This window comes from Gopherus flavomarginatus, chromosome 22, assembly GCF_025201925.1.
Source record: "Gopherus flavomarginatus isolate rGopFla2 chromosome 22, rGopFla2.mat.asm, whole genome shotgun sequence".
NCBI lineage: Eukaryota > Metazoa > Chordata > Testudines > Testudinidae > Gopherus > Gopherus flavomarginatus.
In genome coordinates, this window is record NC_066638.1 from 7,063,702 (window position 1) to 7,091,405 (window position 27,704).

The following is a 27,704-nucleotide window of genomic DNA, read 5'->3' on the forward strand; positions in this document are numbered from 1 at the left end:
CAGAGCAGTAGCGGTCCTGCAGCGCTGACCCTATGACAGCCATTGCGCTGGGTCTCGTGCGTGCCCAGGGCAAGTCTCTGGCTTCACTTGCTCGCCCTTGGGCAGGCCGGGGCGGCTGCCGTTCCTGGCAGCTCCTGGGGCCCGGCCTGGCAGAAGGAGCAGAGGCAGGGCGAGCCGGAGGAGTGTCGGTAAAAGGGGCCCAGCGGCCCCGCTGCCGTGCGGGGAGGCTCCGCTCGGAAGCCCAGGTACCCAGGCGCGGCTGCCAGCGAGCAGGCGGAGGGAGAGGCGGGCACGGGGCGGAGCCGGGGCAGCGGGTGGAGCTCGCTCAGCAGCCGCCGCATGTCCTGCAGGGAGCCGCTCAGCGCGAGGATGTAGCTGCGGGCCAGCAGCAGCGTGGCGAGCTTGGAGAGCTTGCGCACCGCGGGGCCCTGCGCGTAGGGCATCACGGCCCGCAGGCCGTCCAGCGCCTGGTTCAGGTCGTGCATCCGCCTGCGCTCGCGGCTGTTCACCTTCAGCCGCTGCTCCTGCTGCTGTTCGTCCGACTGCGCCTTTCTGCCGCCCCGCAGCTTCCCCCCGGCCCCGCCGGGCCCCTGCTGGGGAGCCGCTGGCTCGCGGCAGAAGGCTTCAAACAGGAGCTGGGGGCTGCCCGCTTCCTCCGGCTCCGGGGACGAGGCTCTGCTGGATGTGGAGGCCACATCGGAATCCATGGGGCAGCCAGAGGTGCCTGCCGCCTGCTTCCCCCCGGCAGCCCCGGGGTGGGACTCCCCACTGCTGCGGGGCGAGTGCGCTGGGTCGGAGACAAACTTCCCGTCCCGCTCGCTGGCTGGGCGAGTGTCGTGGGCTCCCTGCAGGGCCGGTTATTTATACAGCCCCCGTCACAAAGGGAACAATGACGCCCAATCACCAAAGAGATTCTTCCCCCAAGGCGGCTACCGGCCGCCACTTTCCCCCGTTACCACACTTGCTGCTGACTCTGCAGGGGAGGCGTCTGATCCGCCCCCTACCACGGAGCATGCAGCGGGCAGAGCACGACCAGCGGCAGCGAGGTCTCTGCCCATTGTCCTCCTTGTCCTCCAGCCCTAGGGACCCTGAGAAACCACCCCCTGGATCCCTCGCACACACATTCCCCTCCACCTGTGGACCCAGTCACAGCGGAATATGGCCCAGAGTCTCTGCACTAGGGCCTGGAAGGTCCAGAAAATGCTTTTGTCAAGTGAGCAGGGATAGTAGGGCAAGGGGCAGGCTGAGAGCTCACAAAGTGTCTGAGGAAGCCTTGGTGGGCATAGGACAAGGGTATCTTGGTCCTGAAACATGGGCCAGACCCTCAGAGGGTGGGTGCAGGCCCGTTGACTTCAGGGAGGTAGGGCACTTTACCCCAGCTGGGGACCTGGCCCACTGTTTGCAGGAAAGCAGAGCAGGGGTCTTCATTGTTTCCTCTAAACTGCACAGTTCTTCACCACAGAGAATCGCCCCTGGCAATCTCCTAGGGCGCCAGGATTATTGGTGGGCGGCGTTTTGCTGGAGGGGGCAGCAGGCGGCTCCGGTGGACCTACTGCAGTCATGCCTGCGGACGGTCGGCTGCTCGCGCGGGCTCCGGTGGACCTCCCACAGGCACGACTGTGGCAGCTCCACCAGAGCTGCGGGACCAGCGCGCGGGGCGCCGAAATTGCCGTGCGCCTAGGGTGCAAAACCCCTAGCGCTGGTCCTGGGTAGGGGTGCACCTGAAGAGGATGGCTGTGCAGAATCAGGAAAGCAGAGGCATCCTGCACCTGGGACTGTCACGGCACCATGGTGTCCTCATTGCCTGAGGCAGTATCTGTTACTGGACCAACTTCTGCTGGTGAAAGAGACAAGCTTTCAAGCTAGATAGAGCTAGAGAGCTTCTCTTCGGGTCTGGGAAAGATAATCAGTGTCACAACTAAATACAAGGTGGAACAGATTGTTAAGCATTTGAGGTTAACACATGTTGCAAGAGACCATGCCAGATGAAATGGGCAGTTAACAATCACTTAACAACCTGTTCCACCTCCTGACACTCTGATTACCTTTCCCAGACCTAAAGACAAGCTTTGTGTAGCTCAAAAGTGTGTCTCTTTTACCAGCAAAAATTGGTCTGAAAACAATACTGCCTCACCCACCTTGTCTCTCTCATGTCCTGGGGCGAACAGGGCAACAACAACCGCTGCCAAAACTGGTTTGTTATGTCTCACATTCCTGCTATCTACTCTCACTCCCCTTGGCTTGGGCTGTAGAATGCAGCAGTATCTGTCCTGCTGTTGAAATGTACAGGAATACATCACTGGGGTACACCCTATTTTCTTAGTGAGCTTGCAATGAAGGGAAAGTAATTCACCCATAAATGGGTTTGTTGGAGTCCCTCCATGCAGTACAGACAAGGGACAGTCAAGATGGGTCTCAGTATCATCTGGGAAAGTAAGGGAATCTCGTAATGTTTATTGCTTAGGAAAGAATAAACCACCCACATGAAGTAGATATGTGTTTCATAGTTTCATAGATTCTAGGACTGGAAGGGACCTTGAGAGGTCATTGAGTCTAGTCCCCTGCCCTCATGACAGGACCAAATACTGTCTAGACCATCCCAGATAGACATTTATCTAACCTACTCTTAAATATCTCCAGAGATGGAGATTCCACAACCTCCCTAGGTGTTAGAACAGACACCTCTCCCCGCCCAACCCCCTTCTCATTATTATTTAAATTACAGTATCACCTAGAGGCCCCATTGTGGTAGGCACTTTACATAGAGTAGGAAGGAAAATAGGCACAGAGGCTTACCCAAGATCAGACAGCAGAACCAGGAACAGAACCCATGTTTCTTCCACTAGACCATTTGGCTGCTTTTCCTTTGCTGAAAGGTTCACTTTGCCAAGTTCAATAGGTTTTGAGTTTTGTGAAGAAAAAAAAATTTACAAACATTTTACAAGAGAAAACCTGTTTTTACCCTTAGGTCAACATCTGAGGTTGGAAAGCAATTGGGTACCTGTGTGAAACGAAGTTCAGTTCAGGTTGTCAGTTCAGTTCTTAGTGAACAGGTGTCCACATCACAAAAATGTCCACAGTATCTGTCACTAATTCAGATCTTAGTTGGCAGCGTCAGTAGAAAGTGCAAGGAATGAATGGCGATGGAGACAGAAGTCCTTTCTACTCCTTGGAGTGGTCCTCCTAGTTGCGTCCCATTAGCTGGGCCATGTGGGGAAGTTTGCACAGGGTTAATCCTTTCTGTGAATTAATAGAAAACTTCAGTCTCCAGGGCTTTCAAAGCAGCAGCTTCTATAATCAATTAATTCAGATGAATGAGTGAATGAATGAATGAATGAATGAATGAATGTAGTTATGACCACAAAAAGTGATGGCAAAAGCAATGGCAACTTTGTGCTCCATTGTTTTCCCACTGGATCAAATTCAATTACTTTACAAGTCAACAACAAATCTTACTAGTTGCCATAACTTAAAGTGTTGCCTGGTCTCTGAAAATCAGTCTGGGCTCCTTTGGCTTTGAACATCATCATCAAGTGGAACCAACACTAATGATTCTGTAATAGGAATCCAGCTACCACTTTGGCTGATGTTGCAGGAAGGAGACCAGAATTCATCTTGTTCTTTGGCAACAATGGTATACTGGCTCTGGAGTGCTGAAGACAATAAAATCATCTTATTGGTACACTAAGCATATCGGAGTCATATTTTATATTAAGGATCTGTTTAAAAAAAGAGTTAATAAATGGTTCATAGATGTTTTAATAAATCATTAATCAATTATTGGAGTGTTCAACATATCAATGTTACTAATAACCATGGTTTAAAACAATCTCTAATATCTTTACTGATGTGCTTATAACCATGTGTAAAACGTACCACTCGTTTTCAATGTGCTTATAACATCTATTAATCATTTATTAACCCTTAGTAAGCTATTTATAAATGGAATCATACTACAAAGTGTGACCCATATATGACGTGAATAACAGAGAGGGAGCAGATCTGGCCAAGAACCAGGGGCCACTTTTACCCTTTTCTAAGTATCTCTGCACGTTCAGGCTCTTACAACTCCTCTTTAGGAATAATTTGGAAGATTTTAGTTTATTGGAAGAGGACATATTACACAGAAAGTAAATTATCTAAACCTTGTCCATTAAAAAACAAAACAACACAGATTTAGGGGCCCACCTTGCATGAAGCTTTGACTAAGAAAGGTAGCTAGAAGTTTTTAATCCTATATCTCTCTATTTATGACAAGCCTTTGTCCTGAGTTCAGTCAGAACTAGTAAGGTCATAGGATTGTCAATGATAAACCAGAGATTAGCTTGTTGCTGAGTCTCACTTTGAACACCCTGAGCTTAGATCCTTCCTAAACCTAAAACAAAATGGGCCAAATTCATCCCTGATGTAATTCACTTCACTTCATTTGGTGACACCAAAGATAAAACGGGACCACAGATTTCTATTTTATTCTTGCAAAGTCTATTAGGAAGAATTTTGCCAGCACAGTTTTTCTGGGTGTCCCCTTTAAATACATGACCTACACAAATACAAAGATCTTTGTGCTTTTGGGCTGCTGACAAAAGACTTTATTGGCCCTCTTGGAAGCAGTCATTAATGTATAAAGAGAAATTTCATGGTTATTTAGAAGTTGAATTTCTCTCCTTTCAAAGGTTTTATTCCTTGCTTTCATTTTGATTTGTAATGACTAAACTTGGTTTACAGGTGGGGATTCTGAAAGCCCAGGGTGTATTTCATACAGCTGTTTTGTGGGCATGTGAAATATGGAGTGATATATAAGCCTAGTTAAGGTATATAAAAAAAACCCCAAGATCAGACAAGTAACAAAGAAATAAAGCAAAGATTCTGAAAGCTGAACATATTAAAAGGCTACACTGATAATTCAAAATGTATTTCAAATCCATTCTTCACTCCCAGGTAAGGATCCCAAGAAAAGCTGATAGAACAGATCAAAATGAAAGGAAAGCTCATGAGTGCAGGGGAACCAGCTGATGTGATATTGGGGTGTATATTAATTGGGTAGTATCCCTTTAATTAGTTTATGAGCCATCCGTGGCCCACTAAATCCTTACTTTTCAAATGAGGCCTCCAGCAAGAGGGCCAATCACTGCTAGATGTGTCGGTAATTTTTGTGATGTGGACACCTGTCCACTGAAGCCACCAACTCGTTTCATACAGGTCACTGGATAGCAATTCAATGATAACTTGAAATCACTACTGACCGAGGCTGTATGTGAACCAGTGACATAATGAATGCAAAACTCTATATACCACTTCTAAAACCCAGAGTTATTCAGTTCTTAGATACCTTTTAGACTTTTAATGCATAGCTTTGAGGACACTTTCTGGTTACACTTCTTATAGAAAACCCACTTAGATATATCTGTATTTATTAAAACAATCAGGAATTATCAATGGAGCTATTTGTTACATTTTGAAAATAGACAATGAAAAAGAAGGAAATGTAGTCTGTAAAATATTTAAAGTGAAGCCTTTCTCTCCAGTTATGTCTTTCATGGATTCATTCCGTGGAGGAAACTTGGCTTCCATAGATGAAGAATGTCAGTCAGTTCTGTGGTGCTGATATAAGGAGAAAGTCAGAATAGAGGGTCTGATTCTGCACCTCTTATTCATGTTGACTAGTTTCACGTAAGTAAGACCTACTTGCACAAGTAAGAACTATTCTGCATAATTAGAAGTTGCAGAATCAGGCCCATAATGAGCAAAGTGTTTTGTTTCATGTGGCCTTTGACAAAGGGAGCTGAGTTATTGCTCCAGATTAAGCTCTCCAAACTGCCTGGATATACGCCTCCCAACTCCTTCCTCTCTGGCCTCATTCTTTCATGTGTGTTCTTGTGCTTGGAGTCATCTTTCCTTTCAGCTCATTAACATCACTTGATCGCACTTGTCCTAGCAACCTGTGCACAATGAAATCAACACATCTGTGAGTTAAGGATCTTGGTTCTGACATCTGTCCTTTGTCATTCGTCATGCTATGCCCATCATCCTCTGCATATCAGTGACCTAAGGTCATTCCTGTACAAACATGGTGTGTTGGTGGTCAACCATACTTTTGTTAAACAATTAACTCTAGCAACTGTAGAGTGCACAAAGGTGTCCATAGACAGTCAGTGTATGCTGCTTTAAGCTTACAGCTCTAAGAGATCCTCCTGGTGTTGCAGAAATACTCAGACAAGAGATTCCAGGCCATATGAAATCCCAACTCTGGAGAATAGTGGAATGGAGTCATACAGGAGATAAAATATCCCCTTCAAAATACTTTAAAACAATTCTGGAAACTTCGAACCATGAACTAATTACATTATATTTAGTTGAAAGTGAACTTTCCAAGTGTAGGTGAAGGTAGGAGAATAAACCTTGTCCAATTCTATAACATAGCTCCTCTGGTAGGATCTGAAGGGATTCTTGGCTCGTTCTCATTGTCCAACAACAATATTAGGACCTTTGGGGAAGAACAGGGCATAAAGAAGGGAGAATGGTGGGAATCCTCAGAGCTCCCATCTAGGGACCACTCCAAACCCTCTGCTTTCTAAAAGACAGAAACTAACCTATTATATGATTTCAACCCTCAAAGATCTCAGAATCTTGTGAAACAAGAATGAGAGGACTCTGGATGTTGCAGTGTCAGGGACTATAAGGAAGAATCTAACCTATTATATGATTTCAACTTAGTCCTGCCTTGAGTGCAGGGGACTGGACTAGAAGAACTCTCCAGGTCCCTTCCAGTCCTACAATTCTCTGATTCCTAACATACTAACAGTTGTATTTCCAACAGCAGGTAGCTGTTGGCATTGAGACCCCGTGCCTGAAGATGTGCTCAACAGAGTTGGGGCTGGCATTACCCTTGAGGATAGTGGGTAGAAGAACTATATTCTCTGCTACAATTAAATTAGATGAATTTACTCCAGACGCAATCTGGAATTTCCCCTTGACTCCCTTTGAACAGAAGGTAATGAATTGTAACATTCACTCAAGTCAGGTAGATGAGCCCTTTTGATTGCACTCTCCGAAAGATCTCAGAATCTAATGAACCAAGACTGAGCGGACTGTGGATGTTGCAGTGTCAGGGACTGAAACTAACCTATTATATTATTTCAGGCAGAAACTAACCTATTATATTATTTCAACCCTCATTCTTTTACTCTTGCTGCCCTGCAGTGGATCCTTCCCCCTGGTATTGAGATGTAAATACAAAATTAACAACTACAATAAATGTCTGCCCCACATTCACCCTTGATCCAGCCACTACAGCTTAGAGATGGCTGATATAAACCTTCATCTATCCATAAAAAAGTGACAACAGATTGTTCTTCAGCCCTTATTACTACAGGAAGACTTGTATGTAAAGGTGGGGTTTTTGTTGTGCTATGAAAGGAGTCAAGCAAGGGCTCATTCTGATCTCTTGTGGCAATGAATTCCACAGCAGAGGAAACCACTGCTCAAATTATTCTGTTCTCAGCTCTTGAAAGTTTCACTCTGGCTTCCAGAGAAACAGTGACAAAACATGTGGGAATGAGCACTGGGCCATTAGAGTTGCTTCCATTTTCTTTTTTTTAGAACAGTAACAATTTCCATGTTTTAGTTCATTTGAGCAAGTTTAGTGTATGTGAAAGATGTGAGAGACTCCAGGAGACTTAATTTCTCTGTCCACAGAACTGGTGCAGCAAAGGCAGCCACAGTGCAATCTTCCTCATGGTAGCCACATCAATGTGCCTCAACTTTGACCTGCAGAGCTCAACTCTGGGGTCAGAATAAGATATTAGTTCAGTTTCCATCCCCATTCAATTCTTGGCCACTCTGCTGAACCTAACAATAATGGTTACTGATAGCAATTTTGATGGTGGTTCTGTGATGTGGATATTCTTCCCCTTGGAACAGGACTCAGAATACCAACTCATTTCTGGTTGTTTTGGGATCCCTGTGGAGGGAAGCCTGTTACTGAACATGTGCCAAAAGAATTGTGCTGTTTATGTTGCTGGCTTGGCATCTCTGCTCTTCTCCAGAAGATCCTCCTCAGAGACTATGCATTCTGTAGCAGTGTGAAGGAACAACTTTTTCATTTCTACAAAACAAGCAAAATGAAATGCTTAAAAAATAATCTCTTTTTTCACTAAATCCTGCCTGGGACCTAACCCAACCTGTTACATGCTGGAGTAAGAACTGAAATTTCCAAGTGGTTCACAGACTAGGCTTCATATGTGCGTTTTGCTGCCAAGAGACGAGGTTCAGTGTTGCATGGGTATTCTGAATCAGGCTGCCAGTTAACAACCAAAGAAGAGAGCTTTATTGGACTAACTTCTGTTGTTGAAAGAGACATGCTTTCCAGAAAGCATGTCTCTTTCAACAACAGAAGTTAGTCCAATAAAGGACACTCCCTCACTCACCTGGCCTCTCTAGTTAACAACCCTGACAACCATAGTGCCCTCACCGTTTGGGGAAATGGAGCCAGATACTCCAGTGGCTCCCAGTTCATTGCGAGTGAGGACTGAAGAGGGAAATTAACAAAAGGAAACACAAATGAGAAATTCCTTAAAACTAGCCCAACTGTGGATGAAGTAGTTAATGAGCTCTTATCAGGCTCATTGGCTGTATCAGGCTAACAAAGACCTTGTATTCCCTGATGGCTGCTGCTGTAAACTGGCTGGCTGCTGTCAAACACTGAATGAAGACATCCGACTCCCTGCTGCGTGTCCCCTTCTGGCATATACTCTTTCTTTTAAATCAAACACAACCAGGAGAACAGGGTAACTCTTGCAAAGAAAGTCAAGCAAGAGGCATGTAATGGCTGGAGAAGGGGCTGGTGTCACTTTTCCTGCCAACACAAGGAGGCTCTGGGGCAAGAAATAGATTAACAATTCTTTAACCAACTGGCCTACCACAATTATCTTTTGTTAGGGCAATTCCTACCTGTTTTGTGGGGAAAGAACTCCCCATTTATTGTCAGACATCCTTATTACTGTTTTGCAATAAAATAGCCTTTCCATTTTAAGTGGCCTCATGGCTTGCCTATAAAATTAGCATTTCTGTGGGGCTCAGTTTCTCACTTTGCAAATCTCTTCTTTCCTCTCCCTTGTAACAGTTTACTGTACTTTGCCAAGGGAGGATCAGATTCAGAGCTAGGGAAAAGTGACCCTGAGATAAATGGATCTGATGAGGAAAGATATATTTTAACTGATTTTGGAGACACATCGACTTCCGATGTCCATGAATGAGGTATCCTTAAAATGTCTGCCATCATCTCATGATCATTCTGCCTAATGACTTTTAGCGTACTCCTGAAGAGCAATTTTTTGCCTTTGCACTCCGCCGTACTTAAAATGCATATAATATGATCAAAACCAAGAGAGCTATAAAGGATGTACCCCTTTGCTACTCCATGCAAAATTACTCAGTTTAGACACTGGCCCAGGCATGTATGAGTGCCTTGTTCTACATACTCATTCTTCATATTTTGCTTTATTTTGTTAATGTACAGGTTGATTCTGTTATTCAAGAAACTATTCTGTCCTCATACTATGGTGCCACTGTTGTAGCATGGCCAGAGAAGAGTAGAACTGAGCATTAGAAGATACACAGAAAATGAAGGTGTGATTGCAGCACTGGTAGCATACCATGTAATCTAGCTAGCACAGGGAACCGTAGTAGCAAAGCTAACCCACCCCCAGCAAAGAATTCGGTGCAGACTAGCAACCTGAGAACATGCCCCGGAGGCATGTATTGGGGCAGCAGGCCCATGCTGAAGCCAGGGCCACCATGGCTTCACTACTATTGTTACCCACATTAGGTGAATTAAAGCTAGTACGGGTATACTAACTGTGCTACAATCACACCTCCATTTCTTGTGTAGACATACCCCAAGTTACAGGACAAAAAGATGCAGTTTGGGAGTGGCAGAGAGAGATCAGTGGTAGTAGCTCTCCCATAGTGTCCCTCGCTAGCAGAGCTACATTGATTTAAAAGAATTTGCTCACCCTGGGTATGATCCTGCTCCCTTTCAAGTCAACAGAAAAAATCCTGTTGATTTTAATGGAGCAGGATCAAGTCCTTTGAGCCCCTAACTGAGTTTAGACAATTTTAAAAATGAAGGGAAGGGCACCAGTGATAATTTGGCAAAAAGAAAACTTAGAAACTCCATCACTAAACTGGGCAGGTTCACTGCTGGGCAGATGAAACACTGCAGACAAAGTGGAATCCATCCTGGATAAGCAGGACTCAAGACATGCAATTAAAAGACAGAAAATAATGGTGCTGCAACTGGTATCAAGCAGAGAATGTTCCTGCAGAGACAGCCTCAATTATTGACTGAAGCAGACCTGTAAATACTGAAGCTAATTTCTGGAGACAGGCAGTATGAATCTCCATATAATTAAGCTCTGATTCCCCAGAAATTGATCATGAATGGCATTTAATAAAGAGCTTGTTAATGCATGAGTCAGGCAACGCTGGTTGTTAACAATGACTGATTCTGAGAATCAGGGACTTCTGCCCCAACACAAAGCAGTGTTTGAAAAGAATAGAAAAGAGCACCTGTGGTGGAGTGTTGAAAATCTTGACGCTGTTTTCATGATTTTAAACTATTTTTAAATATATGCTGTAGAAAAGGGAAAGGAATAAAATAATGTCTGATGTATAGAAAATGCTTTTCATCCTGAAGAATCGCAAAGCTTTTTAAAAATCAAATTACATAGGGATCACTTCACCCATCAATGAATGCAGTCACTTCTGGAGTGGAACTTTGCAGCTGTTTAACAGCACAGAGCAACACTACCTGACAATTTAAGCCAGCAAGTGAAGAACACTATCCAACTAATATTGTAGGGAGATTTAAGGGAAATTGTACAGTAGAGATCCAGGACAAGATCCTCAACTGATGTAACTTGTCACATCTTCACTGGCTTCAACAGAGTTATGTAAATTTACACCAACTGAGGATATGCCCCCCAAACTTGCATTTGATGAGGACACTGTGCTTAACACCTCTTCTCTTGCAAAAATGCAATGGAATTTTAATAATAAATTGTAATTTTCTTACCCATACACAGTCAGGAACTGAGTTTTTTTGCTTCTCATCTGAAATAAGGCATTTCCAACAATGGAGTACCCATTAGCACCAGGCTAAAGGCTTCATTCCGTATTGACTCACTGCTTGATCCTGCATTGCTATCTTTGGAGTTTAGGGTGCACAAAGAATGTAGAACTGAACCCTAAGTACAAAGAGTGCCACTTACTGAATCACTAAATCTGTTTCTTGGAGCACCATGGCTGAATTCTCCTTCTAAATCTCCCATCCAAATACTGACCAGCCCCAAATGTACTTTGCTTGTGAGATCTGACAAGATCAAAATAAAATGATACATACTTTTTTCAAAGCATGTGCAAGTATCTTTCGCCTTTGTTGCTAGCATGGATCTATAGTATATGTTGCTTGGGCTTGTAATTAGTAAAGTGTAAAACGGTTTCCTACTGCATGAGTGAACCCATCTTTCATAAATCCAGGGGTGCTTTTGAAATGTTAAAATATATTGCAGTGATTGCACCACCACCAAGAGTGTTAATCTGATGGAAACTGTCTTCTCTAGGGGTATAATCAGCCAGTGAAAATTTAATCTGATGCTGTAATGTCTGTAATGTGATAGCCTGGTGGAGAGCCTTAGGTGGAGGAAGGGCAGTCCACTAGACACAAGTGAAATTATCTCCAGCCTGTGTGTACAAATATATGTGTCCCTCTTAATAAACTCACTTATTATTTTTCTTCCAGACTCTCTTAGTAACTCTTACTGCAAAACCAAAACATACCAATTAATGTATTTTTAATAGAATGGAGCATAAAGCATGTAGAGCCTGTAATTTTACTGAGGATTCCTAAAGACATAATAAATAACAAAAATATTTGAATCAAAGCTCCTTGATAGAATTAAAGCTTTTATATTGTAGTTTTAGAATATATGTTTATTTTATATTACAAGAAATGTTTAGAAATTGGAGATGGTAACAGTTTTCAAAGCAGTTATATGTGGTCAGATAGTGTTGGGAATATTAAAATAAATTTAAGTCAATGATGAGTTATTAGCAGGTAGAGTTGAAAGGTTATAAAGAGGTCATAGAAGGTCACAGACCGATTCATTCTAATTGCAGTGTGGAGCATGTAGATTTTCACAGGAGAAAAAGTTTTTATGTTCTTTTCCATTATAGTTCTAAACCAAGCTAGTTAATGTACCACTCTGCCATGCTGGGAGAGGATGACTGTTAATAACTAACACACAGAGCACAGGAAGAATAATCATCTAGACTAGAGACAGGCTGAGCACATCAGCATTAGAATAGACACAGTGGGTACTAGCAAGATAGTTAATATAGAAGAGGGAGAAGAGAATCCAAACATTTTGTATTAGAATGATCCTGTAAGTAGGAAAGAATTTAAGTATGATGGAAGCTATTCCATATATAAACCAATTAACAGTTGCCCTCAGATTGGTTCGTGAGTGCTCCAAAACCTTTTAGGACAATAATCTCCCTCCCCATTATCAGATTTCCAGGATAATTATATGATTTTTCAGAGAAGAATTTTCCATATGAAGCTCTCAAACAACGAGTCGGTTTGTCCTGAATGACCACCCAGAAACAATGCCTCCTGGGTCAGAAGGAAGGCTGACTGGTTTGGGGGCAGTGAGTCTGCGTTTACGGAATGCAGACTGCCAGCACAGTAACACGGAGGAGGTGCTCAGACTCTGAAAATCTGGTGTCTAACAACTTTAAAGACCATAATTCTAGTCGGCTGCACTTTATCTGGTAGTCTTCTTTTTGGACAATGGGTATTCTGTACCTTGCCTAGGGTGAAGATTAATAGGGATCCAGCTTTGTTGTAATATTACAAACCTAAGATTTATGCTGCGTGGATTCACTTGGCTCCACTGATCAACTATTTGGCCACCAATCTTATGAATTTTCATCTGGCCTTCACGAGTGTATGGCACATTTTACACTTCCCGAGATAGGATCACAGAAGAGTAAAGCTTTCTCCTTTACAAGCTCTATTTTCATAAAACTTTTTGTATTAAAAGCCATTGTATTTCTAAATAAAGGGTGTGTAATAACAGATTGGTAGTAAAGGAAACATATGAAAAGTAGCCAAAGTAAATAGTGGAAGGGTTAAGAATGCTGGTCTCATTTGGAAAGATTTTTTTGCGGAGCAGCAAGGGCTGAAGTCGAGACAGCACGCTTAGGCCTTTGTACATATAGACAGAAGATCAACAGCCGACAATATGAGTTAGTGTGAATAGAAACCAGGACCTTCTATCTAGGTCCATAAGCTGCACCCATTACTGTGGTATTTAACCTTCTGCTTCCCAACAGACCTCTGTACAAAGCAGAGAAAGCTGATAAACATCTGAATAAGAGTCTGATACTATTTGGAGGCTTGGAGCCTGTTAATGATGTTCTTTAATTGGTAGGAGGTGTCACTGATTTCCCATTCAGACTGTAATTAACTATATAGGACAGATCCTCAAAACCAACCATTTGGAATGGTTGTTGCTAATGGGGCTGGGCCTGTAAGGCCATCTTTGCATCGTCCTTATCTTCAGGTTGTTTGTCCCATCCCAAGGAGGAATTTAGAGCAGCCTCAAGCCTACCAGCTGCAGCAATTGCAAAGTGACCATTCCAGGGCACAGCAGTGCTCAGGCCACACCTCCATTTTCCCCAGCCTCACCCCTTATGCCAGGGTAAATCAGTTTAGCTGCTTTGCATCCCCAGAACAGTGCAAAGCAGCACTGTGGGCCAGGATTTGGCCCACTACTTATTATTTGTATAGCAAATTGTTGGTATTTTATACATGAATAATAATAAAAACAAATAATGTGTTCATTAAAACCTGAACAGAAAATCAGTGGCTCTTCTTACCAGTCAAAATTGTGTCCAGTTTCGTCGTTGGCGAGATGAAGGATGGTTAAATTGTAGGGCTTCAGGGATGGCACTGTCTGGGATGAAGGTGTTGTGTAAGAGACATTTGGCTTTCCAGGCAGAGAAGGAGGAAGCACAGAAGTAGATGCAACACTGCATTGTCTTTAGGCTGTTCATGGAGTGGTTATGCAGCCTAGAAGGTGCCTGCTTGCTTTCTCAACTTCAAGAGTGAATGCAGAATTTATAGGCAGCTAAAATGTGAACATTTTATAATTTTAAACAAATAAAAAGAAGACAAAAAAAGAGAGGGTCCCTGGAATCATTATGACTCCTACTCCTTCTTGAGGCACTGAGTTTGGGTGGGCCAGAGTCCTTGTTTTCCAACTTCTGAAAGGTATATAGAGATATTTCCTCCTCACAGGACATAATCTACAACCCAGGAAATGTAGGGACTGATCCTTCAGCTTACTCATGTAAATAGTCCCATTGAGACTACCCCAGCAAGTAAGGGTGCAGGATCAGTTCCTTAATTTTTAAATAATTAGGGAACTCAGACAGAACTACTTTATACAAAGAATAATATATTGAGTAAGTTACTGGCCAGAAAAAAAAAAGCAAAGAATACCATTTATTTTCAGAAGGGATATAAAACTTCATACTTCAATGCATAAGATGAACAATAATGGATAGTATTTAAGAAGAAACATCTCTGGATGGTTTATTCCATAAATGTCCACGATGGAGTTTTTGCATCCTCCTCTGAAGTATCTGGTCACTGTCAGAGACAGGATACTGAACTAGCTGGCCCACTAGTCTGATTTGGTATGATAATTCCTATATTTCTGTGATTTGGGAAGGGTGGTTCATGAGATTCGTATGTTTCAGGATCAAAGTGTTGATCATATGTATGAATCTATTCCTCTTTCACAAGTAAATTAGTGCAAGTGAAGAAATACATAAAGAGATCTGAGGTTTTGACAAGCTTTTAATTATGCTGCATTAGGGTGACCAGATGTCCCAATTTTATAGGGACAGTCCTGATTTTTGGGTCTTTTTCTTATATAGGATCCTATTACACACACACACAACCCTGTCCTGATTTTTCATATTTACTGTCTGGTCACCCTATGCTGCATCATCCCACTGCGCACAAGGGACAATGGCCATGACCTTCAAAGCACATATGCAGTATTGTTGTAGCTGTGTTGGTCCCAGGATGTTAGAGACACAAGGTGAGTGAGGTAATATCTCTTACTGGACCAACTTTTGTTGGTGAGAGAGACAAGCTTTCAAGCTTGCACAATGCTCTTCTTCAGGTATGGGAAATATACTGAGTGACAGCTAAATACAAGGTGAAACCGATTATTTGGCATGTGACAGTACATTTCCCAGACCTAAAGAAAAGCTGGGTGTAAGCTCAAAAGCTTGTCTCTCACACCAACAGAAGTTGGTCCAATAAAAGACATTACCGCACCCATCTTGTCCCGTCAAAGCACATGTACGTCAAGGATGTGTAGATAACTGCTGAAATCCTGGTGATCTCAGACAATATGCGCACGTCCTTGCCTCCCTGCATGCACTGCCCTCTGAAAATGGCAGCTGAGCTAGGTCACTTGCTGTTCTGCTATTGGTTCCCTGCCTGCTGCTGCTTGCTTCTGCTCGCTCCACTGGGATTTGGAGGCCACGTAGGAGAATTTGAGCAACATTAACTTATGTGGCAAACAGTGATGTGATTTCTTACTCTTTGTCTGGGAAACATGCCATGTAGGAGCATCTGTACCCTGCTTCATTTTCCTTTTCCCTCCGGCTTAGCTCTGCTCCTCTTTCTTGCACAGTCCCAGAATACTATTTTCTTCATTGCTGAGTGACCAGAGTGTATTCTGCGAAGGGCATGCTGTTTAGGCATTGCTTATTAGTGAAGAGTTCACAATTCATCTTATAGCAAATTCATAAATTCACATATCTGCTTAGTGGAAATGAGGAGTGTACATAACTCTTGGTTATTAATTGAAGGGTAGATGAAGATGCGGGGAGGTGGGAATAAAGTAAAATAGCAAAGGGACGGTGGAGAAAGAGCTGAGGGACTGTGGAGAGGAAATGTGAGGGGGAAGTGTGAGAAATAAGGGACTGGAGCAGGAGCAGGAAATTAGAGTCTGACAGGGAAGATGGGGAGTGGGATGAGGAATTTGGCAAGGACTAATACTGTGGGAAGGTATAGATTTGATAGGGAGAAAGAATTAGCGGACTACAAAAAGAACTAATATACTGAGGGATGTATGAAAACTGATGGTGAGGAGAAAAGTGATTATATATGGGGGTAGGGTTGCCAGGTGTCTGATTTTCGACCGGAACGCACGGTCAAAAAGGGACCCTGGTGGCTCCAGTTAGCACCACTGATCGGGCTGTTAAAAGTGGGACTAAGGCAGGCTCCTTTCCTGCCGTGGCTCCACACAGCTCCTTGAAGTGGCCGGCATGTCCCTGCAGTCCCTAGGCTCCGCTGCCTGGGGCTCTGGCGGTGATTTAAAAGGGCCCAGGGCTCCGGCCATTGTAGCAGTGGTGGCTGCGGCGGCTGGAAGCCCTGGGACCTTTTAAATTGCTGGTGCCTGGGCAGCTGCACCTTTCACCTGCCACATTAGTGGCCGGCAGGGACACTGATACGGGGGGGGGGTCAAAAGGGGTGCAACAGTGCTTTAATGTTTGCTGCATATGGGTTGATACTGGCTTCTTACTGGTACGCCGGACAGGCCTGTATCGGCCTACTTTCACTCCTGCCTTAACCCACTTCTGGCCCCACCCAGGAGCCTGCACCCCCAGCTGGAGCCCTCGCCCTTTCCCACATCCAGACCCCCTGCCTCAGCCCAGTGAAAGTGAGTGAGGGCCGGAGGGGGATGGAGTGAGTGGGGGCGGGCAAGGGTGCTCAGTTTTGTGCGATTAGAAAGCTGGCAACCCTACATGGGGTGGGTGTGTGTGCAGGAGACAACTGAAAGGCGGTGGGGGACGCTACACGCCCTCTCCGATGTGTGGGAACAGTCCGTTCACGTCCTCGCCGGTGACATCTCGCCAGGTTTGGGGCGCAGCCTGTGAGCTGCCAGGCGCTTCAGGCTCCCGGGGCTGACAGGGAGGCGCAGACGGTGGGTGAATAGCACAGCAGGGAGGCGGAGGCCATTCGAAGGCACTGCCCAAACGGTACCGATCTCAGGCATTCCGCCGTCCCCCCTCCACGCCGAGAGCCCGGGGGGCTAAGCCCCGCTCCTGACCTGCCCCGAGCCCCCAGCCCGGGAGAACGGGCCCTCGCGGTGCATGCCGGGATGTGTAGTCCCTGTCCCCGGCTCCTGCCCCGGAGAAGAGAGTCACAGCAGGGAACTCCAATCCTGCAGGCGGCCGAGGCGAAGGGCGCATGCTCCATTGGGTGCGGGCGGGGGCCGGGGAGGGCGCACACTACCTTGCTGGGAAGGGGGCACCGCCTCTTTGCCTATCCTGCCGCGGGGTTGGCGGGTTGTGCTGCGAGAAGGCGGGTCCGGCCTGGCGCGTGCGTCAGGTTCGGTAGCGCTGCGCAAGGGGCCGGGTAAAGGTGAGAGGGAGAATGGAGGTTTCTCCTTTTCATTCAGGAGGGGGCGGGAGCGGGGGTCGGTGCGGGGCGAAGGTTCTGCCGAGCCCGGGTTCGGGGGGCGGCTGAGCAGCATCCCCCCCGCCCCGCCAGCTGCCCTCTGCGCAGAGCTGGGGGAGGGGCTGCCCAGGGGCCCTAGCCCCTAGGGGGAGGGGCGGCAGGGCTCAGTCCCGGGGGCGGAGGGTGTCCTGTGGGGGAGGCGGCGGACCCGAGACAGTACTGACCCCGCGAAGTCTGATGGACTCCCCGTCCCTCTGGGGGGCTGCAGGGACTCGGCCCTGCTCAGCTGCCCGATGCGTCTTTGGTGTGCTGGGGTGGGCAGCGCTGGCTCCCCTCCAGCACACTGGGCATTTCCCACTTGCAACCAAGGGAGAGACCTGCTCAAAAGAACATACAACATACGGTGCCAGGTCGTGCCCGTAGACTGATTGCCACGGGAGCGCCTGGCTAAAATGCAGGAGTGGGAGTAAAATGAGCCGGGCTCCTAGCTCTACCACAGACTTTCTCTGGGATGCTTAAGCTTAGTTCTTCAATTCCCCTGCCTGGAAAATGGGCATAGCGCTTTCAGTCCCACAGGAGCATTGTGAGACTTCAGGCTTGTAAAGTTCTCTGAAATTCTCAAGTGGAAAGCCTTAAATAAGTAAAATGTATTGTTGTTTTTAAGCCTTTCCAATTTTCATTAGTTTTTCCACCAGCCGTGCTCCTGAGCAACCAACCTATGCCAGTTTCACCCTTGACTGCAAATATCAGAAAAACAATATCAGAAGGGTGGCCGTGTTAGTCTGGCTCTGTAAAAGCAGCAAAGAATCCTGTGGCACCTTATAGACTAACAGACGTTTTGGAGCATGAGCTTTCGTTGGATCCGATGAAGTGGGTATTCACCCACGAAAGCTCATGTTCCAAAACATCTGTTAGTCTATAAGGTGCCACAGGATTCTTTGCTGCTTTTACAGAAAAACAATAGTGTCTGATTTTTTTTTTTTTTTTTTTAAATAAAGAACAAGGGATTAATATCAGTAGCGGTGCACGTAATCTCATCCAAGGAGACAACTAGTATATAAATAAAAAGATGAACTTTGATAACTGTATCTTCAAAAACTTTTCTCAGGGCAGGTTATAATTTTACCCTGGAATCAGTTTTATTGAAAGTGTTATTAAAAGCAGATACCATCTTCGACTATCTGAAGTTTAGAATTGTCCTGACTCTTCGGAGTACTGTACACAATCACTGCATCTTTGCCATGTGTCTGTGATAGGTTGGCTGAGTTGGGATATAGGATACTAAATTTATCAAGCTAGTATGTTGTCCACTAAGAAAGGACAGAGGCTGCTCTATTTAGATTGTAAGCTCTTTAGGGCATGGACCACCTTTTTGTTCTGTGTTTGTACAATGGGTTTCTGGTCCATGAGTAGGGCTCCTTGGTGCTGGGGTAATGCTAATAATAATTGGACGTGGACTGTCGTAGTTGGAATGTTACAGTGACTTCAGGTTTTAATTTTTCTCTCCAGAGTCTGAATATGACCCAGGTTGTTGCGGGGTGGTGGTTGTTTTTGGAAGGAGGGAAAACAGTGATAGATTTTGATTTCTTCTTCCTTTGTGGAATCATTTCTGCTCTAATGTTCTCTCTTTATGTTTCTTCTTGTCAGTGATCAGAAGCAGCAATAGGAGAAATGGAGATGCAGTCATATTACACGAAACTCTTGGGAGAGCTCAATGAGCAAAGAAAGAGGGATTTTTTTTGTGACTGCAGTATTATTGTGGAAGGCAGGATCTTCAAAGCTCACAAGAACATTCTCTTTGCCAATAGTGGCTACTTCAGAGCCCTATTGATTCATTACATTCAAGACAGTGGGCGACACAGCACCGCTTCTTTGGACATTGTTACTTCAGAGGCCTTCTCCATCATCCTAGATTTCCTTTATTCAGGGAAGCTGGATCTTTGTGGAGAAAATGTTATTGAGGTCATGTCTGCAGCTAGCTACTTGCAGATGACTGATGTGGTCAATTTTTGCAAAACATACATCAGGTCATCGCTAGATATTTGCAGAAAAATAGAGAGAGAAGCGGCTTTCTATCAGGCTGATAGCGGAAGCTCTAGTTCTGTCAGAGAGGGCACTTCTTATGGTACAAAGAGCCAGTGCTCTGCCTCCGTCTCTTCTCTGCAAGAAAAGGAAAGGATTTCTGATTGTCAGAGAGATCCTCCCTGTGGTGAATGTAGCAGCTGCCACCCAATGGAACTTGTGGTGAGAGACCCTGTAAGCAGTGATTCTCCAGATGACATTAATTCTTCTCTGCCCAAAGGGGTAGTAGAACCAAAAGTAGAATTTGACTCTGATGAAGTGGAAGTAGAAGTGGGTGAACGACTACAGCAGTATCCAACTCCTTTATCTCTCGAGCAGATGGAAGAGGGGTTGCACAGTGGCCAGGCAATGGACTTGGCCTGCAATAACTATCATATGAAACAGTTCCTGGAGGCCCTGCTACGCAACAGTGCTGCTCAGAGAAAAGATGATGTGGTTCATCACTTTGTTCGTGGCTTTGAGGGTAGGCCAGAAGATGCAGGAGTGGCCATGAGTTCCATGATGGACATTCACAGCGACTGGTATGGTGAGGATACAGGTGAGATGAGAATTCCTTAGGCTGTAGATAATGTCTGTATAACAGATGAGGAAGCTGCTTATGTGTATAACTTTCTATGTTAATTGAACAGTTATTTTCATTCTTGTTCAGTATACTTCACAGGAAAATATTGCTGAATTTTATGCAACAGCAAAATAAACTATTGTTCTGGACTTCAAAAGAAAGCTGCACTCATTTTGCTCAGTGCAGCATTTGGAAGGTAAGTATTTCTGATCTAAAAACTTGTATTTGAAATAGGTATTTTGGAGTCTAATGTTGGTGATCACCAGTTTACTAAATGGTAACATAATTTGAGACAACACTGGAGTGAAGGATGAATGTAAGAAAAACTTTGCCTCTTATAACTGTTAGTATTATGAAGAAGAGTTGTTAAGAATTCAGAAAGACAAACTGATAACCCCATGTTGGTTATGCTATAAACTCTTGAGAGGCAGAATATTAACTACGCTGCATATTTTCCCTCTAGAGGCAGACTTCCTTCTCCATTGCTGATCATCAGGGCTGCTGCTTTCACTAGCCCAAATACATGCTGGGATTTCTCAGCACCACTAGGAAGGCTATGTGGCAGCACCTTCAGGGACCTGAAGGAGAAAAAACTCATGTAAATATACACATTTTCTAAAATGGCCGTTAACAATATTGAGTCTTCATCTACTTGTAATAAAGATGGAAGACTATTTCTTTTCCTGAACACTGTTTCTGTTTACCTTTCAAAAACTGTCCTTTAAGGTGGGTTCTACTTGCCTGAAATACACCTCAGTTCTCATAGCCATTCATAAGTTGCCAAGTTAAAAAAAAATGATGTAGGCAATAGGAGTTATGCACAGAAATAGTGTGTGCTGTTGAAGGTAAAGCTGTCTTTATGCCATCACTAACTCAAGCACACAAGTGTATTCTTAAAGCCACTTAGAGTTCAGCGGGTCTGTAAGGAACTCTCACTGTGTAGTGAATCAGTGTTCAGCTGATAAAATCATTAAGTATTAGTCAGTTAGCATAACTGAGATAATATTTAATGGCAGTATTCTGTTACAATAACATCTACTGCTTCCAAAATACTGTAGCATAGCATACATCTAATAGGATAACATTATGTTCCATTGAGGTTTTTTCAAGTAAAACTCTTCAAGTTGTTAATCTAGAATTAAAAGTGAAAATGCACATAAAACCTGATAAGTTTATAGCAAATTCTATTAATTATTGATAATTTTTAACACTAGAAATGTGTATTTTAAACATGCATTCAGGGTTCTGTGTTTCTCTTACAAGAATTGGCGTCACTAGCACCTGAAGTAGAACAGAAAATTAGTCTTTATGTTGGTTTAGGTTCTTGTGATGTATTCAGCTTTTTCAAGGGAGACACAGAACGCTGAACTCCGGTCCTGGTAGCTAAAGTTATGGAATGAGTCTCAGATATCTTGTTTTTGAAAGTGTGTGTGTGTGTATATATATGTACATGTCTATACATGAATTATTAGTGTCTTTACTGATTTTGATATGTATTGAAGAAGATTGTAGTTAATCTTTGAGGCTCCAATACATTGAAGGACTATGTCTATGCATAACTTTAATCATGCACTTTAGTCCCATTGATTTCAGTGGGGCGCCTTAATGTTAAGGATGTGTTTAAAGTGCTTTCCTGAATCAGTGTATAAATCAACAAGCACTTTTTAGTCTCTTAACATTGCCATCCAATCCTCGTCATGTTACAAAGGACATCTCTTGTCAGTCATATATTGGCTACTATGAACAAGCTCAGTAATGCCCATTTTTATTTAAAAATGTAATCTTCAAATACAATTCTCAATTTTTGCATCTTCTCACATGAATTTATCAATGTTTAATTGTATGTGTATATTCTGAATCTAGGCCTATTTTAGAAAAAATAAAACACAAACAGCAAATATATTCGAGATGGAAGATTCTTGTTAGTCCCCGGAGAGAGCCTACTAAAACTTGAATGGGGACAGAGGCATAAATTACCTCTGGGGATGGTCCCTCTATGTCTAAATTGCGGCCCATTATTATAGCATATTGGAAATCTTACACTGCTACTGCGTGTGCACTTTCCTGTGGCTAAATTAAAGACTTTAGTTTCCAGTGCGATTAATATGACACCTTTTTCAAAAATAAAGTGAAGATAAGAAATTTTCAATTGCTCGCATATTGAGCATAGTCTAGCAAATACATCACACCAGAAATCAATCTTGCCAATTTATTAAATGTATTTTAAAGCTGCCTGATTTTCAAAGGTGCTAAGCACCTGCAGCTCCATAAGCTTTTAAAAAAGAGACCACACAATTAAAATATATATATCCAAGTGAGCCGAATACAAAGAAGAAAAATATGTAAGTATTCTGGCCCTAGTTTGCAGGCAAGGATTATAACAAGCAACCTAGCTAACTTTGTCAAATTGTCTAAAACATATCCTTTTCTTTTTAAAAGGTGATGTGTTAGTTGTGCCAATCAAGCTCCACAAATGCCCATTCTGTCCCTACACGGCTAAGCAGAAGGGAATACTAAAACGGCACATTCGCTCTCATACAGGCGAGAGACCCTACCCTTGTGAGACATGCGGCAAACGCTTCACCCGGCAGGAGCACCTTCGGAGTCATGCTCTAAGTGTAAGTTTGATGAACTGATATCTGTCAGAAGCAGACTTAAAAATAAATGGTCAGCTCCTGTGTTCAGTGTTTCTCAGTCGTCATGCTGATCTGTGTAAATAATGTATATGTATCACGTTTTGACTTAAGGCTGTTCTAAAGTACAGTATAGAATGATTCTGCTCCCAATATGTAAGGTTAACTGGGCAATGGTTAAGACTAAGAAATTGACATTTAATGTAATACAGCTATTTTAGTCCAAAACCTCTTAGAAAGATGATGTGAACATTTGCCCTGCAAGTTTGGTAAATGCTGCTGCATGTTTTATCTTGGAATATATGGAAGCAGCATCCCCAAAAAGGAATAAAACAGCAGGATAGGCCAGCCAATTTACAATGATGTTTTATTTCTCATTGATCAGGTGCACCGATCAAACAAGCCAATTATCTGCAAGGGTTGCAGAAGAACGTTCACAAGTAGCCTATCACAGGGATTACGGCGCTTTGGCTTGTGTGACAGCTGCACTTGTGTAACGACTACACATGAGGATTCAATGCCCATTAACCTCAGTCTGATGGAACCTTCATCAGAAGGTCAAGAAAAGGGTGATACAGACAATGATTGGCCTATATATGTTGAATCTGGTGAGGAAAATGATCCAGCTGATGATGATGATGCTGATGATAAGCAGGAGATCCATAGAAGCTTATCAGACCGAGAGGCACTTATGTAGTAACAAAAGGAGAGTTGGCAGATTTAAAGTGTCTCCCCTGTGATTGGTCATTCTACAGCAGAAAACTGTATATTTAACCAGTTTTGTGGAACTCTGTGTTTTTGTAACTAAATTCCTGTTTTGATAGAACAGGTGGGAAGAACTGGATTTTGGAATTTTGAAATATTTTTTAACTTTTCAGTGCTGTGCACTAGAATTCTGAGGGAATTTTCTGTCCTGGATAAGCAGAGGCTGTCTCCTTGCAATCACGTGTTGTGCTTCTGTACCCTGGCTCTGAGGGAAGGATAACATTATTTGCAGGTGAAGGATCATCATGATCATTTGATACTGAGTTTCCTTTCACAATGCTGCCATGGTCCCTCAATCCTGGTCTCAAGGGGGCCAACCATCATCTTTCTAGGAACAGATGTGGAGAAAATAAATGTAGTTTTCATCCTTAACCTTGGACTTCTCTAAATTGTTTTGCAATCTCGTCCCTCTTATGCTAGGAAAGTCCTGTCTGAAACTGTAAATCCTAACTGTTTGTTTAATCTTAAAAGTTTTTAGAATAGGATTTAACCTGGAAACCACGGTAAATTACCAGGAGAACAAATATGTTGCAAAGGGAAGCATATTCAGTAAAGAATCTTCACAGATGTTTGTTCATATATGTACTTAGAGAGCAAGCTTCTATTTTTGGGCAGTTTTCACTGCATTTCCATCCATGGAGAACAACAGAGCTTGGGCTGTGATCCTTCTGGGCTGTATTTAACGCTCAATAGACAGTAGTCCAGGCCTGAGAACTACACAAAATACTTATTCTGTGATCTAGTAAAATAGTGTCCGAAGTGCACTGGTCACTGAAGCAAGGCTAAGTGCACTGCCTGCCTCTTTTCAACCATTTAAAGTAGAAGTTATAACATAGCAATCTAGAAAAGTGGTTTCTTTAGTAGATTAAATAGTCAGATTTACTGTTGATCTAGCTGAAGTACAATTCCAAAGAAAAATCTGGACTACATATATAACATCATCCCTGCAAACTATTTTTGAAGAAGCCAGGTGAGACCCTTTGTAAAATTAGAGACTCCCTGTATGAAAACTTCCCTTTTCCTAATGACGTTTTTCTTCTTATATAGTCAAAAATAGTCTTTGATGATTCCTGTGATGGTTTGTACCCTTTCATTGTTTTATGAATTCATCCAGGGACTGTCTCTTGTTAAAATTCCAACTTGGACCCTGCATTTTCCTTGTTGGACAGATACAAGTTGGCTTTTGAAGGAGGGGAGATTACTTTAGACTCATAGACTTTAAAGTCAGAAGTTATTTAATTTACCTGTTCAGTACCAAATTGCTGTAAACTATGAAATTAGCTGGGAAACTGTAAAGAGCTCTTGGGTAAGCTACTGCTAAACTTAAGGCTAAAGAAGTTACAATATTGAAGGATTCTGTGAAGTGAAGGTGCATACTGTACGTAGATAGTACTTTCTAACTTGTTTGTAAATGTTCAATGAAAAGCATTGTATTTGGGCCTCACTTTCTGGATCAAGTGCTAGAACAGAAGATTGCAGACAGACATCACTGGGACAAGAAGATCTCAGTTAAAAAGACAGTTTTCCTTTCTTATGTTTTAAAGAAGACTTTACACTGAGCAAACATAAAATGGAACATTTTTATATAAAAAGCAGCTGATTTAACCAGTCATTTTCTGTATACCTTGTGCTATTATTTCACATATTGGATAAGAACATTCTGCCTCACAGTTCAGCTTCTTTATTTGCTTCATCCTGTAGCAAGGCAATAATCCTGGTGTGATATCACAATCTACTTGTACAGAAGTGATTCTGATATCACAAATGCGGCATTATGACTTCATTGCAAGATCAAAGAGGATGACTAAAAATGAAATAAGCCTCTGTTTATCTTGAATTACTAGCAAAGTAGCAAAAAAAAAAAAAAAAAAATCAGAGGTAAATAGAGTTGTTGGAAATGTCTCCCCAAAACTCGAAGTCTTACTTTAAGTGCTCTCTTTCTGGAAGATATTTCATTTCTTGCTGGGTTTTTCTGTAACTTAAATTGAGGGGAGCAACGTACCATTAAGAATAAGCTATTTGTATTTGTTTTCTAGTTTGTTACAAAACCTCTCCAGTAGTCCTTATTTCCTATTGTTTGTACATTGGAGTTGGTGTCTGAACAATCATGTCCTAGTTTCATCAGCAGAGCAGATTAGTATTAGGACCAGATTTTCCAGAGAACTAAGCAACCACCAGCAGCTCCTATTTAAGCACCTGAATGAGTGTCTGGGTCTACAAAAGAGCCCTGGCCACTTCATTTAGGAGCCTAAATGGGAACTGAGCTCTCCTGAACATCCAACTTCAATTTTGGGTGGTAAACACTTTTGAAAATCTGGCCTATAGGGTGGGCTTCTAGATCACATAAGCACTTTTGAAAATCCTATCTATAATCCCATGGGGGTGGTCTTTTTGATTACTTCTCTGTTTCTCCCCAGCCAACCCAGGTTCACAATGGTATTCTCTGATATCTGCTTATCAGATGAGCAAAGGACTTTGTGTAAGAACATTTGAAAAGGAGTCCTCATAGTTTTGACAACTGAGGACTGAGTTGCATAATGAAGGTGGGGTAGGAATGTAAATAGTCATCTTAACTTTTCATCAGCATGGCATCCTGATCTCTATGATCATTCTGGCAGAGAGGTGCCACTTCACTGTAAATATTAGAGGCCACTAGACTTGGAATATTCATTGGATATGGTGCTGGATAGTGTGTTACAATGCATCTTTCTGGTGATTTAGCTTATCAGAGAAACACTGTAGAACTATGTTGAGGCATGTACTAGTGAACTCTGAAATTGTGAAGACCTTCAGAAGAGGAAGATCAGTGCTCTTGTGAAGGCATGTATGTGGTGGATTTAAGAGCTGTGGGAAATATTGCAGTGACCTTCAGCTGTTTGAATTCAGCCTGCTTCATTTGGTTTTAGAAATTTTTGTTGTGTGTCTTGTGCATAGAGAATGAAACTGTGTTAAGTTTTGTGTAATGTTGGGGGAAGGGGTGGGGTGGGAGAGAGATTCCAGTCACATTGCAGTTTGAAAGTGACCAGCAAAATTGCAATTTCTGTTGATCTGTCACAGTGTGCCATTTTGTTTTTCAGTGAGTCCTTAATTCAGGCTCTGTGTTTCGTAGAAAAGGTTATGCTTTATTCAGTTTCTTGTGACAGATGTTTATGTAGATCTACGTTTGCTGTGCTTCCCACCCAATTCCATGATGTTTCCTTGAAACCTTCCATGTAAATCCAGCCTTTACAAGCTTTGAGAAAGTGACACTTCTGTTCTAAAGAATATTCATATGGTGCTGAATGAAGAATCAAAGAAAATGTTCTTAGCAGGCTTGTTTCTAATGTGATCTTTTCTTTCAAGGTTTTTAAAAGGCCAAGAAACTACATATCTTACATTCTTAGCTCTACATAATTTATGTTGTTTAGGAGTATACCTAATTTATTTGTTTGCACATAATGGCACTGTTTTTCACTAAAGAAATACATGCTGCAATGATATTAATGGTGCATTGAACTTGTAAACATTAATCTTCCAAATCTGAGTCATTTCATTTGTCTGAAATTTGAACAGTAACTTTATAGCTGGAGTCCTTTAATTTAGTCTACTTAATTAACGGACACACTTATGAGCTGAGCCTTATTTGAACAGCTGATTTAACTACATCAGTGGATACCTGGAGGAGTCTGGAACCTATTGGCCTTGTGTAGAAAGTAAACCTAGTTGAGAGGGGCATGCTTTATAAAACATAGACCAGTTGACTAAATCGAGGAAACTCCAAGTTAAGGCTCACACTCAATTTTTAATTCCCAGACATTCAATCCATCCACTGCTGGCAATAGACACTATGCAAGCAAAAATCAGATTCATGGCAAGGAAAGATTAAAAGGATACTATCAACTTTAAAAGCTAGTCAATTTTATTTTTTTTTTAAAAAGGGTTTTCAGGTACTTCTGATTCTTCCTAATAACTTTTATGGTTTTACAATCATAGTTTCATTTTTAATTTTTATTTCTTTAAAGAACTTTTCTTTCCCGTTGCTGTTGGCGGGGGTCCTGCACAGCCCTCTGGGAAACAGTGAAACTGACTGTTGTCAAATGCACATAACAAACTGCAAAAAACAAATACATAATTT

General features: G+C 42.8%; 3 protein-coding genes across 4 annotated transcripts in view; 1 reads left to right on the forward strand and 2 right to left on the reverse strand.

Annotated features, from left to right (window-relative positions):
- LOC127039257 (oligodendrocyte transcription factor 2-like) lies at positions 1–816 on the reverse strand. Its single transcript, XM_050932642.1, has one exon. The coding sequence runs from the start codon at positions 705–707 to the stop codon at positions 84–86; it is 624 nt and encodes a 207-aa protein (XP_050788599.1). The 5' UTR covers positions 708–816; the 3' UTR covers positions 1–83.
- On the forward strand, positions 225–27,497 carry ZBTB8B (zinc finger and BTB domain containing 8B). Of its 2 annotated transcripts, none has more exons than XM_050932634.1 (4): positions 225–245; positions 19,196–20,168; positions 22,632–22,810; positions 23,211–27,497. In XM_050932634.1, the coding sequence occupies exons 2-4, from the start codon at positions 19,220–19,222 to the stop codon at positions 23,520–23,522; spliced, it is 1,440 nt and encodes a 479-aa protein (XP_050788591.1). In that variant the 5' UTR covers positions 225–245; positions 19,196–19,219; the 3' UTR covers positions 23,523–27,497. The 2 variants fall into 2 exon arrangements, with proteins under 2 accessions (XP_050788591.1, XP_050788590.1); XM_050932633.1 differs by lacking the exon at positions 225–245 and adding an exon at positions 17,453–17,512.
- The window catches only part of ZBTB8OS (zinc finger and BTB domain containing 8 opposite strand), a 77,050-nt gene continuing 70,093 nt past the window's right edge, over positions 20,748–27,704 (reverse strand). The window contains exon 7 of the mRNA XM_050932649.1: positions 20,748–20,770. Coding sequence (XP_050788606.1) covers positions 20,763–20,770 — 8 coding nt within the window. The 3' untranslated portion in view covers positions 20,748–20,762. The remainder of the gene's footprint in view (positions 20,771–27,704) is intronic.